This window comes from Bombus terrestris, chromosome 13 (assembly GCF_910591885.1).
Source record: "Bombus terrestris chromosome 13, iyBomTerr1.2, whole genome shotgun sequence".
NCBI lineage: Eukaryota > Metazoa > Arthropoda > Insecta > Hymenoptera > Apidae > Bombus > Bombus terrestris.
Window position 1 is genome coordinate 1,222,478 of NC_063281.1, and position 15,121 is coordinate 1,237,598.

The 15,121-nt window shown below is 35.8% G+C and overlaps 1 protein-coding gene, 1 long non-coding RNA gene and 1 other non-coding gene across 3 annotated transcripts in view; 2 read left to right on the top strand and 1 right to left on the bottom strand.

Moving 5' to 3' along the window:
* Positions 1-24: 24 nt before the first annotated feature.
* Positions 25-98, bottom strand: TRNAI-AAU. The gene has a single exon. It is a non-coding gene; the product is annotated as a tRNA-Ile (tRNA).
* A 466-nt stretch (positions 99-564) lies between these two features.
* LOC100643823 (EF-hand calcium-binding domain-containing protein 1-like) lies at positions 565-2,225 on the top strand. The gene is made up of 5 exons (XM_012315274.3): positions 565-764; positions 828-988; positions 1,046-1,126; positions 1,209-1,319; positions 1,495-2,225. Exons 1-5 carry the CDS (start codon positions 638-640, stop codon positions 1,681-1,683), a joined length of 669 nt encoding a protein of 222 aa, XP_012170664.1. The 5' UTR covers positions 565-637; the 3' UTR covers positions 1,684-2,225.
* A 1,606-nt stretch (positions 2,226-3,831) lies between these two features.
* Positions 3,832-15,121, top strand: part of LOC125386185 — a 103,533-nt gene continuing 92,243 nt past the window's right edge. Inside the window, exon 1 of the long non-coding RNA XR_007226127.1 lies at positions 3,832-5,303. This is a non-coding gene — a long non-coding RNA (uncharacterized LOC125386185). The remainder of the gene's footprint in view (positions 5,304-15,121) is intronic.

Consider the following 15,121-nt stretch of genomic DNA (forward strand, 5'->3'; position numbering starts at 1 on the left):
AATAAAATTTAAAAAAAAGTAATTTGGCCCATGAGGGGATCGAACCCGCGACCTTCGCGTTATTAGCACGACGCTCTAACCAACTGAGCTAATGGGCCATTGTGATAACTGGTGCGTTTCTACTTCTAATAAAGTACATTACACAAGTAAACTTACTTTAATATAAGAAATATATTTTATGAAATGTTAATATTTTGTATATGCAATAAAAACTACACTATGCTGTCTCTACAATTCTGTCAGTCTCTGACTACAACTTGATACAGTAAATTCGCTGCTACAAAATGCACGGTTCTCATTGCCAAGTCAATGAGACAGATTCCTCCGTTGTTCTTCGCCCGTTATTCTATACCTTTGTATATAGGATGTTTCAAGGTAGTGGACTTTTTCCAGATGCCCTCGGGAAAGCGTCAACATGCTGACCGATAAGTAGAGTCACTTATTGATTCTGAGAAATATTTTATCCTCACATTAATGTCATCATCAGCACCAGAATACATAGAACACCATGAAATTAGAAAATAATAGAAAAATCTATCGTAGTGTAAAAACAAATCCGAAGATACGTGACGTCGTTCAAGAGATAAATTGACTTTTCAAATTTCGTGACCAAAATTAACAAGTATAACTATTCAAAATGCCGGCAGAACAACCAATAGATATGTTAAATGACACCTTGGCAGAGATCGTTTACAGAACGAAAAATATGCCAAGGTTCAAAAGATTGGCACGTAGTACGCACTTTGATGTGAGAGAAGTTGAAGGTTAGAAATTCATTGTGTCACAATTTTTCATGTTTTTTATTAGTCTGATTAATTTATTGATAGCTTTGTCAATTATCCATCGTAAATGCGTGCAAATGCTGGGTCCAATAAGTAGATTAATATTTCGAAACATTTTCCACGCTAGTTTGGATTTCACAGAAAATATTCGTCACTTAATGATCGACAGAATGTTTTCCGTCGTCGACAAACGAAATGCTTTGCAGGTAAACAACTGTTTAGAAGTATTAAATATCGATTAATTATTGTAAACTATAATTTAGATATACTCTGAACAATGGATCGAAGGTCTGTCGGTGATTCTTCGCGGAACTTTAGACGAAAAAATTCATTTTGCTTATAGAGTATACAACCATCTTTGTACCCTCAACCAATATTATTCCCTTAATAAATTTTCTTACCCTCCTTCTCGAAATTCAATTCCAGGTGTACGATAACATGAGAACTCACAAATTAAAAAAGGAGCATATATTTCCCATGATGCGCGGATGTTTAATTAAATTGCAGAATGATGAAAACCCAGAAGAAGCCGTGAAGGTATAGTAATCTATATATAGGTGTAGGTATCGTACTAGAATGCTTTAATAATTGATTCACAATAAAAATTGTATGTTTTTCTATACAAATTTCAATATCTTTTACATTTTCTTTAAATTCTCAATAAATTCTCTCGATTCAGTCCCATATTTGTAATATATTATCCGTTTTATAGGACTTGATAGATTTGTTGATAAAAAAGCTAGACGTGGATCGCGATGGCGCAGTATCAGAGGAGGATTTCAAAACCGCCGTAAAAGAGAGAAATCAACTTCTTTTAGAATGCATGGGTCCAGTATTTCCTTCGAGAGACGCATGTCACGTGTTCCTGACTACTTTTACAGATCGTGTAGGAAGATACTGACAATCTACGGAGCCATCCATACCGAAGAATAATTTCTTAAGAGGAAATACATCGTTTATGTATGTATCTTCCAATTCGCCGTGAGATTTTGTCAAGCATGATGCTCATCGAGAAAAGCTAACAGTACATTCCGAAAGCGGAGAGGAAAATGTGCCAAATCAGACAGAAGAGAACCGTCTAGGGCCTGTAAACGGTTCACTAAGTTTTCTAGACTGTCTGAATTGAATCCCTCACGATTCATCGAACGCGGAAAATTGACTTGCTGTTTCTTACAAACAACCGCTAATGGACCGCGATAATAGCATCTCGTAATCGCATCAGATGCAAAGCGTGACGCAATCGTCGATAGGATGTCATTAATTGCTCAATTGAATTTCGTGAGCTCAATTTCAGTCTATCACGCATCATCGTTTCATTCTTATTCAAGTTGAAAAATACATATGATAATACGAACGCCGGCTTTTGCTGTGTAAATAGTTACTTGAATATGCTAACGTTTCTTAATTATTACAATTTATATAACATTCTGCAAGCTGTATGAAATTTGTATTTAATAAATTTGTATCTTCTTAATTGTACATACTAGTAATGAAATAGCAGAGAATTGAGTAAAAAATTATAAAGTTCAAGATCTGTATGTAAGACATAAAATGTCTTAATTGCAGCTGTTACTAAACTACCCCTTTACTCTCTAAATGAAAGAATCCTGGAATATTCAGAGATGTTTAGATTATTACATCATTAATCGCTTAGTATTTTCAATCTCTTTCTTTAGGCAATGCCCACATTTCGCAGTTCTCTTCCACACGCACAATAGCAACCCCATAATCCGCCCTCGTATTCCCTCGATTAATAAAGACGGTTAGCAGGATGGTGAACGCGGTGAAATACAGATCTCTGCACAACTGGAGAGCAAACAGGGTGGCGTGTAAAAGCCGCAATTCTAGTCGCATTGGGGGATGTGTTACAAAAAAACATAATGAATGTTTGAGGATCGTAGACTGAGCGAATGGGCTGATCTGTGCGTCTCAAGCAGCTATAACAACAAATTAAACAAGAAAATCTCGAAGCTTTCGTCGAAACGTCCACCCTGCCTTTAGGCTCGATTCTAAAAGCGTAGGCGTATGTATGTATACACGTGTAAAACACCAACATGCACATGATCAGGCTGAGAGTCCTCCTTTTTCTTCCTTCTCTCCGTTTTCTGCCTTCTCCTTCCTTCTAAAAGGGAAAAGGTGGAACGATATTCTGTAAAGAGTATAATAACGTGCGTATGAAAGGGCAGATCCTTTGTGGGTAGCCGACCGTGTCTTGAAAGGATCCACCAGGTCTGCACCATAGTACGGAAGACGGGGAAAGGAGGATCGTTCGAGATCGAGAGTTAGGGCACCAGCTGAGAAAACATGCCCGTGGCGTGTCGACAGCGAAATGTTCGTATTTGTGTCGGCATGGATGCGCTACATGTCCAAGTGGAGGGGAGATAGTGGTAGTCCAGGATGTTCGTAAATTCGTAGGTCGCGTACGCGGAAAGTGGCCATATGCATTGCTCTCCTCTTTGCTATATGTAGTTGTACAGCAGTTTGGAGATTTCTATGGAATATAGTCAATTGTAGTGGAAACACTAAAAGTTACTTTTAATATATTTTTTCTTCTCAAAGTAATATTTATATTTAATACGAGTATTCATACGATTGAATATTCCTCCAGTTTTTCCATTAATTAACATATTTCAATTAGAGAAACAAAGAACGCTTTTCTAGAACTAGATCTTCTTATTTAACATCTTTTATTGAAATTAACTAGCAATAACTATGTGAATATAATTAAATAACGTATTGTAATATTTATATTAATAATAGTGATTGCTTTGACAGTATTAATAATATTAACAATAATTAATAATGATATTAACAATTCCTAAAACATATGGATAATAATTACTAATTATAATAATTAATACTTATGAAGTATATATTCTGGAATTATATTATATAAAAAACAATTTCCTGCTTATATTTATCTAGAATTAATTTTATGTACCTTTATTTAATGTTGTTAATGTTGTTTATTAGAGATTCAATAATATACAATTTCTAAGCATACGGAATTTCAATTCGCCGCGCGGTTATGTTTAAGAGGCGCACCGGAATCTCCACCAATTAAAAGTTCGCGTAGTGACGCCATGATGAGGGGCATCAGTCAGATATCGAAAATCGGACCGATAAGACGTATTGTTTTGCTCATGGTACATAACGTAACCTAAAGTAACTTATTAAATATTTAAGTGTTACTTCCTTTGTTATTTCGTTACGAGTGTATTTTATTATATATTAATACGCTTCATTAAAACGCGTTTATTTGCTACTTTATGGAACATTATTATAAAAAAGTCAGTCACTCGACCTTTTTTCGTTCTTCGGTCATAGATCGTTTATTTGGAGGTCAGAATTCTACTTTCGAGACAAGATTCGAATGAGATTATTATTTTATATTAATGTAATTGGTATCGACATTCGTCTTCAATTCTTGATTTTCTTGCATAAAGATTATTGCTGACATGGATGATATAAGGACTTAATGTAAGAACGTTATGGTGATTAACAGCCTGATGCTTTTTCATGGAGGTTTAATAATGTTAAATTTATTTTAATATATTCAGATATACGTTTTCATGCATACATACATACATATGTCTGTCAAATCAGTCACACATCACACAATCACTTAATATGTAAGATAACTAATTATCATAAATAATTACATAGTTTATTAAAAATACCAAGATGAAGTTAGAAAAGATTCCAGGAACGTTTCTTTGCATTAATTTTAGTGTTAATATTAATTAATTATCATTAATTCATTTCCTTATATTAAGTAGATTAAACGTATTATTTTATTGTTCCAACTTATATTGTGGAATTTTTAATATGTAATTTGAAAATGACTCGACTAAGAAATTGAAATAACCTTCACATTTCCATTTACGTTTCGGTGACGTTTTGGTTGTAAATTACCTAGTAACATGGTACGTAAATATTATACATAACCTTTTTCTGCCATGGTTGGGAGGAAGCGCGATAACATGGATTTCGAAATAAGGTTAGACGCGAGTTTGTGTGATGTCAATATGCTCAAGCATATTTAGTTCAGGAATTTTTAGTGTTTTACAAGTATTTTCGCATATCTATAAAACATTACGTAGTTTATTCTTACAAAATGTGCTTTTCTTTGGCAAGGAACATTCACGATATAATTTTTGCAAATCAGTTCAATTATATTTATTAAATCTAACCCCTATCGACTATTTTAGTTTTATTTTCAGAAAATTTTTGTGATCACTCGCAATGCGATCAGTAGAGTCAGTGCTTCTTGCGCAATAAGTTCTTAAATATTTTTCAGAGTGCAATAGCTCAATTAAATTATATAATTATTAATTATAATGATAACACGCGATATTAAAGTCTTTGTTCGTCGATTACAAAGTAAACCGAACGGACGAGCTTGTAGTCTTTTATTTTTCTTTTTTTTTTTTTCATACATATCTTTTTTTGATATTCGTTTTCGGTATTAGAGTCAGTGTTTTCTCAAGAGGATAAAATCTCTCGAAGATACAAGAATATGTAAGTATCTGTATGTGTTATACTTCAATTAATTTCATTCTAAAAATAAATTATAACATTTCCCATTTTGTTTAATTTTATTATTCTTCTATTGAAATGAAATGTAGAGAACCTACAATTTCAATATTAAATATATTTAATTTCAAATCGTTATCAATTTTCCAATTTGTATTATTATTAGATTTTCAATTCTTACTATTACTACTAATGTTTCAAGTATAATAGACCTCCACCTTTCATTATCATTAATTTATTAAATGACCAATATTATGCTTTGAAGAATAAATTATAATATTCCATGCGTCGTTATAGATTTTCTACAATCTCCACTTCTATAATAGGGTCCTATAGTTCTTTCTCGATAAAGTTCTTTGTGACGACTTCCTCTAGTCCCCTGTAACACCGATAACATTATAATATAATATAAATTTTTGTTCCTCCGATCATTTTGTAGGATCCGAATCGGCACGGGGGAATGTTGTATTACGTAGAATTTTTTGCGACCATAATGACCCCTGCTATTTATTATATCCGTGAGTAGTAACTAGTAGTAAATAATTCAAGGTATTTAGGGTTTATTAGCTCTCCCTGCACATTGCAGTTTTAACAATTAATCTGGATATACATATATATATTTGATTTGTGAGAATATATTGTTTATAAACTTAAATTATAAAATCAGTATAAATATTTGCAGAAGACAGACATCCATATGAATATATCAGCATGAATTAATGAAACACGAATATTTCGATTAAAGTAATAAATATTGAAATAACCTGATCTCAGCATTTCGTGGTAGAGGAGTAATATGTCCTCCGATTTCGTTGCTATGAAACCTGCAATTATTACATAGTCATAATGACAATACAGTACAATAAAAATTATTTATTATTAATTATTTCTCATGCATATACTTGCATATAAACTGCAGTAGAATTTAAAATATAAAATATTACGATTCAATTATTTCAGTTGATTAGGTCATGAAACGAATGTAAAAAAATAATTCGGGCAATGTATCGAAGAAATAGATACTTCTTTTAATATGATTAAACCGAGAAATAATACTTGAGAGAAGATATTTATCTCGATTTGAGGAAGATATACGGTATGTAACATTAAGTAAACCATAGCACGGATTCACATTCTACATACGGTGAAATCACGACTTATGATATATTGCAACACGATCTCGAAGATAGACTATTTTGCCGACGACGGAAGCGTTTCTGCCTGGGACCGGAATAAATTATAATCAACGTCGGATGCGCGGAATAACCCAGATTTCTATGGAATATCTTTTCCACGAGGTGCACACGCTGCACGATTCATTGCACACGTTCACGCTATTCATAAGACACTGTCTACGCTACGGGAATTAACCGTATATATATTGCGAAACTTCCAGAGCGTGCTGGTTAGAACGTAACCAACCGCTCCGTTCAACTTTTAGTACCGCGTTTAATTACACGGTTTACCATACGTAAATACTGCAAGGATGGCATGAAACAAATATGTCAGTTAGCGATAGCTTGTGAACTATTAGATAAAATTAAATCAATCATGACTTAGATTCAGGAATGTATAATTGCTCGGTTATGTTATTACCAAGAGGTAGTCATTTTGTAATCTTTAGTAAAATAACTTAATAATGATTTATAAAGCTTCGGGTGAAAGTGAGTCAATCAAAATTTAGATTCAGAGAGTGACGACTTTTCATTGCTTAATTATTTAATTACAAAGAGAAGGTCACGTTATACTCTTTATTAAATTAAATAAGTATTTAGCAATAAGTAAATTTAATAGAACTAATGGTCTTTCAAAATACCCAATCTAAAAGAATCTTATTTGACTGCAGCTTCGATTACTAGCTACTGCTGTTTCAAATAAGAGAAATTGACGTGCAATTATACATATAAAAAACCATTTTTTATGGTCAGAAGTGTTGATCACACGACGGAAGTGGACAAGGTCGATCGAAAAAAGGGCATAAATTATAATCAGATTCGGTTACGTGGAATGGTTGTGATTCGGACAGAACGTGATGAGATGACGACCGATTCGATTTGCGTGGCCCACGCCCACGCATCAAAGGAGCCGCCATCGTGATCCACGCCAAAGGATTACGAGAATATCTTACGAGCCTTTTTCCTCGGCGATAAATCCAACCTGGTGAATTCGTGGAGGGGCACGATCCATGTGAAATTCAATGCGTAGACCGCATTCACGCATTCATATGCAATCGAGGAGGGTTTAGGAAAGGTGAAAGGTGAGGAAGGAGAAATAAAAATGTTTTGCTTCTTGTTCGCGCAACACGTGACCTCCTGGCCTTTGAATCCAGTCAAACGCGCAATTTGCGAAGCCGAAAATCGATTTTGTTCTGTGGAACATTTGGAGTATTTTTAAGGTACTTTATTAAAAATTAAAATCTTTAGAAGAAGAATCACAGTTTTTACAATGTTTGTGTAATAAGAAATGAGAATTTTGTGCTTCTGTGGAAAAGAAAATTGGATGCAAGATATATTATATATGAAGAGTTCAAATGAGAACCTTACAGGAAGATCAAAGTTTTGGCAAGCTAGAATTACAATTTTTGTGACACTTATGCGAATTTCCATTTCGACAGATAGAAAAATTTATATAACACGTGTTATTCCTTATTCTTAACTACAAAGCGGTACAATAATTTCGTGTAGTTACACTTGTCATTATCGTAATTGATCTAAATTCTAATATTCGCAGTCTGTATCAAATACTCATCTTTGTGCAATCCCAATTACTCACAGTAGCTTCAAAGCCTTAAAACGATCTGGAAACCTCGCGAGATCGCTCCTCCCACGAATTCTACAGAAATCGGGACTGCTTAATCGCGTTCATCGAGCGTTAATCATTCGCCCGCGATATAGAAACACCTACGAGGGATCAGCAACACGCGATCGGGTAAATCGATATATCAAGCATCCAGAAATTTATGATTGCCACGTATACAAACGTGGGGACACGCGTATGGTGGAAGCAGGCGAAAGGTCGGCCGCCGCGCCACCAATAAATTTAATTAAAGGATAGGGGAAAGCGTGGACCATGAACCGGCCGATCGTTCGCCAGATTGTTTAGTTGGCCAGAAAAATCTTTCGGCCAGCTTTCGGTCTGCGTGTACACGAGATCCATAAATATCGATGCAGCCGTTCTGCTCTAGCTGAGTCGCGGCGGGTTGCACAATGTCTCGCGCGCGGAATGTTCAATGAAGCGTGCAGATGCGCGTACCACCGGTCCCAAGGGAGGAACGAGACTGTCGGGAGTCGGTCTGCTACTCCGAAGCAAGAGAAGGGACTTGAAAACGACGAGGTCACCCGCTCGAACACGACACCGCGTTGTCGAAACAGCGGGATCTACTCGGCTGACACAACTGCCAGACAAATGGATTCAGGAAGATTCCGCTAACGAATCCGCTGATTTATCGTGGCGGACCCATTTCCTTGGTAGATTGTCAGTTTCTACGTACGGCGATCGGAGAGCAAGAATTATGGTCCACGGAAATACGAGAGCGGTTTGTTTCTGGCGAAACGGATGGTAAATACGGGTACACGGCCGGATTGGGAACAATGTCGAGGATTGTTGCCGGGATTAGGCGGTGATGAGTGTTTGCTGATAGAGAGACGGGATGAAGGAGTGGTTTGTGGCTACTGTTACGTGAGAGAATGGATTACAGGAGCTTCGTGGATTTATTTCTCGGTTCTTTTGTAGTTTTTGTTATCTACTCGTTAGCTTTGTTGATTTTTCGGTTCTTACTTCTTACAACATTGCATTTTTGTGAATAGAATCGAGTATCGAGAATTTATTACGTTCATTTTCCTGATATTTTGTAATTTTTATGGTCTGTCCTTTAGTCTTTTTGCTTTCTGGACACCTATTTCTTATGGTATGGTTTTTAGGTGAATAGAATCGAGTATCGAGAATTAATAATACGCTCATAGATTGGTTATAATAATGTCTGAAAGTTAATTATTGGATATTGTTAAATATCTACATATTTTGTGACACACTGTATACCCTTAACAATGCTAAAGCACAAGGATTTTCATTTCAAATCTTACACGGAACTTCATCGCTTCATCATATTTCCAGAAACACGTGGCTTTAAGCATCGGAAACTGTTCCTTTAACTCTTTAACAGGTCTCGAGCAAAAAACAGGGACGTTAAAGTTGCTTGTAAACGTTTCTCCCGAAAATAGTACTACGCTAGTCGAAGCAGGAGAGGGAGTTTCTCATTTCGCGTGGCACGGAGTTAATTAGCTCGGCGAAACGGGACGAAGGGAACGTCAGACAGGAACGATAGGATCTTTGAAAGGCGTGCTTCGGGTAACGCCCGCGACTTGCCACGCGACTAGACAGATTTCCAAGAGGAAGAGGGGAAACTGTCTGTCACGCGTGGCCTCATCTCGTCGTATAAAACACGCGTCGTGACGGACGACCACGTTAAACCATCCCGCGTCACTCAAACTGTTTGTTTCTGCGTTGGCCAGATTCAATTTTCTTACGGACGTCTCACAAATCGAGCGACGACCGAAATTCGCACGCCAACTGCCTGCATTTCTGCCCCATTGGCCTCGTTGGCGGTCTTCGTTTGAATTACAGGCTTATCGTGATATTGTTAATTCCCGAAACGTGTCTTTTAATGGTAGAATTTAATTCAGGTACATGAAAAGAATTTGGTTTATTTAAATTGACGAGTTGGAGGATAATACAAGTTCAAGATCTACGTCTCGAGATATTTGAAAGAATAATATAATAGTTTCCGTATGTCATTAATATTGCTCATTGAAGAGTACTGTTCTACGATGTTAATCCAGATTTTTTTTCATAATTTTTCAATAATTAAAAAAGAACCTTTTTCAATCTTTTATCGATGCAACAATAAAAGAAACAATTTTCATATTATCAAATTTCCTGAGTGGAAATAAGATTAAATTTTACGTAGCTCAAGTAATCGAAGTATTATCTTGATGTTATCTTGCATTTAACGATCTTTTTCTATTATGATTATATTATGGTTATCAAATTAGTTGATTTAATTTTGGATCAATATGTATTACGCATTATCCAAAAATACATTTATGCAGCTGTTTGTACGGATATAAAAATGCTGTTAGATAAATGACTTTTGAGAGAGTTATATGAAAAATATCTTAATTTGGATGAAATATTAAACGTAATTCGAATTGAAAAGAGATAACGAAATTTAAAGAAACGCGTCCTCAGATTACACACCTACCGAACAGGCTGGATGTTCAATTTTAATTCAAACTGTATCACATTGGCAGATCGGAATATTTATGAATGTATGTTTAAAGATAAAATGTTCCTTAAACATTTTGAAACTTCAGTTTTCGTTTCAGGTATACGAGAAGTTCTTCATATAAATTTCTACGAATCTCTCAAAACTCCATCGTCTCTCCAACGACACGTTCCTAATTAATTATCCGACGCAAATGAGCGAAGCAGTCGTTTCCTGTATTGAGTTCCATCAAGATAGCCGCGAATGTTTTCCTTCAAATATTTATCAAATCTGATCGGTCGTACAAAGGAAGATTAATAAGGGACTGAATAAAAGGCGCGTAAAAAATGAACGACCGATATCGTGGCGCCTTATTGAACGCTCGCCCTTGAGATTCGATCGGCGTCAGCAGATAACCAGGTCAATTAATGAACGCGAGAAAGAAGAACGCGCGAGATTCGCCTCCGATACAAAGGCTTGCCAGCAGCAGCCTGTTCGAACGAGGCGCGCAAAACTTTCGAGACAACCGGCATGAGATAATGGCGAAGCTACGCTGGATCCTTGGCTCAGGATCGAGCCATCGCCATAAACTATCTGTAGGTGTCGAGTTTGTCACGGTCATGCGAGACCGAGTTTTCAAAACAGGATTAGGCGTCGCGTCGACCGGATCTCAGCGCCGTATCTCTTCAGGCTGCGAAACGTGCATCGTCCATTTTTCAGCGACATCCTCTCCTCTCTTTTTCTCGTTGCTCGTTTCTTCGTCCTGTTTTCTTTCTTTTTTTCCCTTCTTTTTCTTTATCCTACTCTCTTCGCTACGATTCGTAGCCGTGGGTAACCAGAGGGATTATCCACATCCGGTCATTTCTGTCTAATTTTTTTTCCTTTCGCTACCCCTCTTTGGTGTCGAACGTCTACGGACATTCGAGGGATATCGAGAGCGGTTTAAACATCCATTGCACGGCCATTCATTCACAAGGAGCGAGCTAGACTATGCTTCTTCACTGGCTTTTCGCATTGTTCCCTAGGGGAATCTTGGGAGAGATCGTAAGAACGATCTGATTCCAACTGCATCAGGATTCTCGGTTCTTTTATTTTCGTCTTTATGTGCTTGAAATTTTTTCTCCCGAGTGCCTGCTCTCGTACGATGCGCATTTCTGCGAACAGTACTCGGCGAGACGGTGGTGGTATATTTGAGGAAACTTTTGTTTGAGAAACGGAAGTTTTAAATTTATAATGAATGCTACAACGAGGCGTTTGAATTGCTGGATCTCTGTTAATTATTTTTAAATTATGTCTATTATGTTTAAAAAATATTCAAAATAACAAGTAATAATATAAAAGTATTTTAAAATATTGAAAAATATGATGTTGCGCAATGTTATCAATTTTTGTTCGAAATTATATTATAAAGAAAGTAGATTTCTAGAAACCATTATTTGCAGTAAAAATATCCGAAACAATCACTACATCGAAGAAGATAATTTTATAGAGAACTTTCATCTTGATACTTAACAGTGAAGGAACTAAAAATATTATTTCCACTTTTTAAACCTTAATGTAGTTTTACAAAAATATCGTTCTTAAAAAAAGGCAAAGAAAAAGATTTTAATTTATCTTTGATCGATTAGCAGAATCTTATTTAATTTATTTTCTCATGAAATCCAACGATACTGCATAGTATCGTGTCAACTCATTTTTCCTCGTTTCGTTGAACGTAAGCCGATGCTCGCAGGATGGCTCATTATCCTGTCAGGATACCCGCGGGGAAAATGACAGGTCTCCACAAAATAGGTCGCATAGCCGGCATGAAATTTAAAATACGGTAGGATTAGCATAATGACGGGGATAGAGAAGAAACATTTTGACTCGTCAAAAAGATACGGCTGACTTTATCCTCCGTCGATCCTCCACGTATAAGATCCAGCTGGTTTCGATGGACTTACCCAATGTCGATGTTAACAACTTTCCGCGTAATATGGTGAAAGATAATCGTCGGTTCTTGTTCTTTTCGTTTTAATAGCAGTAATAACGATTGCATCGTTGCGCGATTATCAAGAAGATTTGCATAGTGAGACGAGAAACTTCTTGTATAATAGAACGGGTTAAATAAATGCCAAGCTGTTTCTTTAACTTTTATCTTCTTCTGCAGTTATTACTTTTAGAAAGACAGATTTATCATTGAGAAATATATTAGAAATTAAGGTTAATGATTATCAGAAGAAAAGAAAGAGTCAAGAAATATAGAAACCATATCAAATTGAAAAATGGATAAAAAGAAATAAATAAAAACCACAGATCAAGAGTGTTGCAAGCAATCTTAAAATTCAATAATCAGTTCTCACGAGCCTTTATAAAATTCATTGATTTCTATTTTACTATAAGTATTCATGCAAAATTTGTTCGCTTTAATTTTCATTAAATTTGAGAATTTCCACTGTTATACTTCTTTTTACGGTACTTAGCTTCTTTCATCATTTTTGAATATTCGTAACGAGGGACGTTGAACTTTTCCTAGCAATGGCAACTGCTAACGAGCTTCTTGCTTGGAAATAAATGTTCTTAATTATTCCCAAGGAATCTCTTACTTAGAAGCTAGTATTCCTCCGTGTAATGCACAGCCGTGACCACCTGTGTTTTCGCCTCCGCAATATTCCCTCCGCCATTTACGATAAAGTACGCTGGGAAACCGAGTTTATCCATCATGCTGACGTGCACCATTCTTCACGCTAAATACCAGAAGTGCGTTTGTGCTTTTCTCGTCGTCACCGGCTCTCTTCGGATCCGCGATGAAGCTGTAGGTACTTATATTAATCCAACTTGAACTTGATGGTAATTATATAAGGACGACAATAACCATTGGAGCGATCCTTTTGTTCACGTCCCATTAAGTCTTCCAAGCAAATTTCTCCTTTACAATGAAAATAATAGACTTTAGCTAGCCTACTGGAATATTTATTGGTGTATTTAGGAAATATTGTTATGTTGTATTTTCTATGAAACCGGAAGAGTATTAATGCATGCGGTTGGTTGCATCTGATTGTTCTTTATGTTTTATGAAGTTTTCCTTATTGCAATATCGTAAACCATTGAACGATTTTTAAAATATTTTTGTCTGTCATAATTATTGAAATAGTGTTTCTTGAAAAATTAATTTGACATATAAACTTCCAATTACACTTTGTGATTCATGTATTACCACCGAAGAAACTGATTTTTCTTTCTTTTAAAATTGCTCCTTTACTGTTTAGGATTTAATTTGGAACAAGTTTTATTAAAATCGAAATTTCTCGAAGAATTTTCAGGAATAACATCCACTCGTCTCTTCCGTTAAATTCACATGGTTCCATAATCACACCCTAATTATAACAACCTATTTATGTACCAGCATATCGGTCACGAGAATTCCATTTCACCCACCCTTTAGGTCGTTACTTTCTCACCACGACATCTCGTCTCTAATTGGCTTGACCCCGTGCAGCTGACCATTGTGCAGATGTAACCGTTTGAATTTGAATCCGGGAAGAAGGGAAAGAGGATCGTAGGAAAGCATAATTTTTCACTTTAACGACCGATGACCATCCGTGTCTCCTCCTTTCGAGAGTGAATGTACGACAGCGTGCACCCTTTGAATCCTCTTTCCTGCAATGGTCACACCTCCTCTTGCTTCTTTGCCGGCGCACGTACGCGCCACTAATGATGCGACGAATTTGCATATCAATCGCGATTTACCAACCTCCTCGCCTTACGGCACCGGTAATGGTTGTTTCGTATCGCTTCGTTGCGAACACGACCAGATCTCGCTTTCACCGTCTTTGACGTAGCAGTATGAAACCATAGCAAAAGTAGGAACCATAAAAAATTAAAACTATAGACGTTACCCTATTCCTGCACGCAAACGTGTTTCAAACAATTTCGCTGCTTTATCGTGGAACGATTTTGTAAATGTGGAATAGGTAAGTAGGAACTGTTTGTTGATAGGAATCGAAAGAAAAATTTTGCAGAATCTGAAGAGCTTCTTGGAAAATTTTATAGTAATTCTATTTCCTATTTGTTTTCTTGTCTTCCATACGATAAGTTATACGGGATGAAAATTTAAATACCTAAACTAACGATTTTTCGATATAAATAGGCTAATAACTTTTTATATTAAAAGATATATGATTCCATTTGAACAACGATCAAGATCTTAAAATCTAAAAAAAATATGCCTTCCAAGAAGAATATCATTTGCCATTGTATGTGCATTTGCAAGCATTGTCCTCTGAAGTTTTTCATATGACCATTAATAACAGAGATATTTAGATATCTGCACTTAAATACTCCATCCTGTATATTTACGATAGACCTGCAGGTTATTTTTATCAAAAGTTTCTCAATTTCGATCTTCTTGAAAATATCTTTTTTTGTTTTTTGAATTCTTAATTCGCCTATTGTTGCTATATATGTTATTGCCATACTGAATATTTTTTTAAAATCGTTTTATTGCTGTAGAATAATTTGGATTTGAAAAATTAAAGAATTTGGGATCTATTGGCAAAGG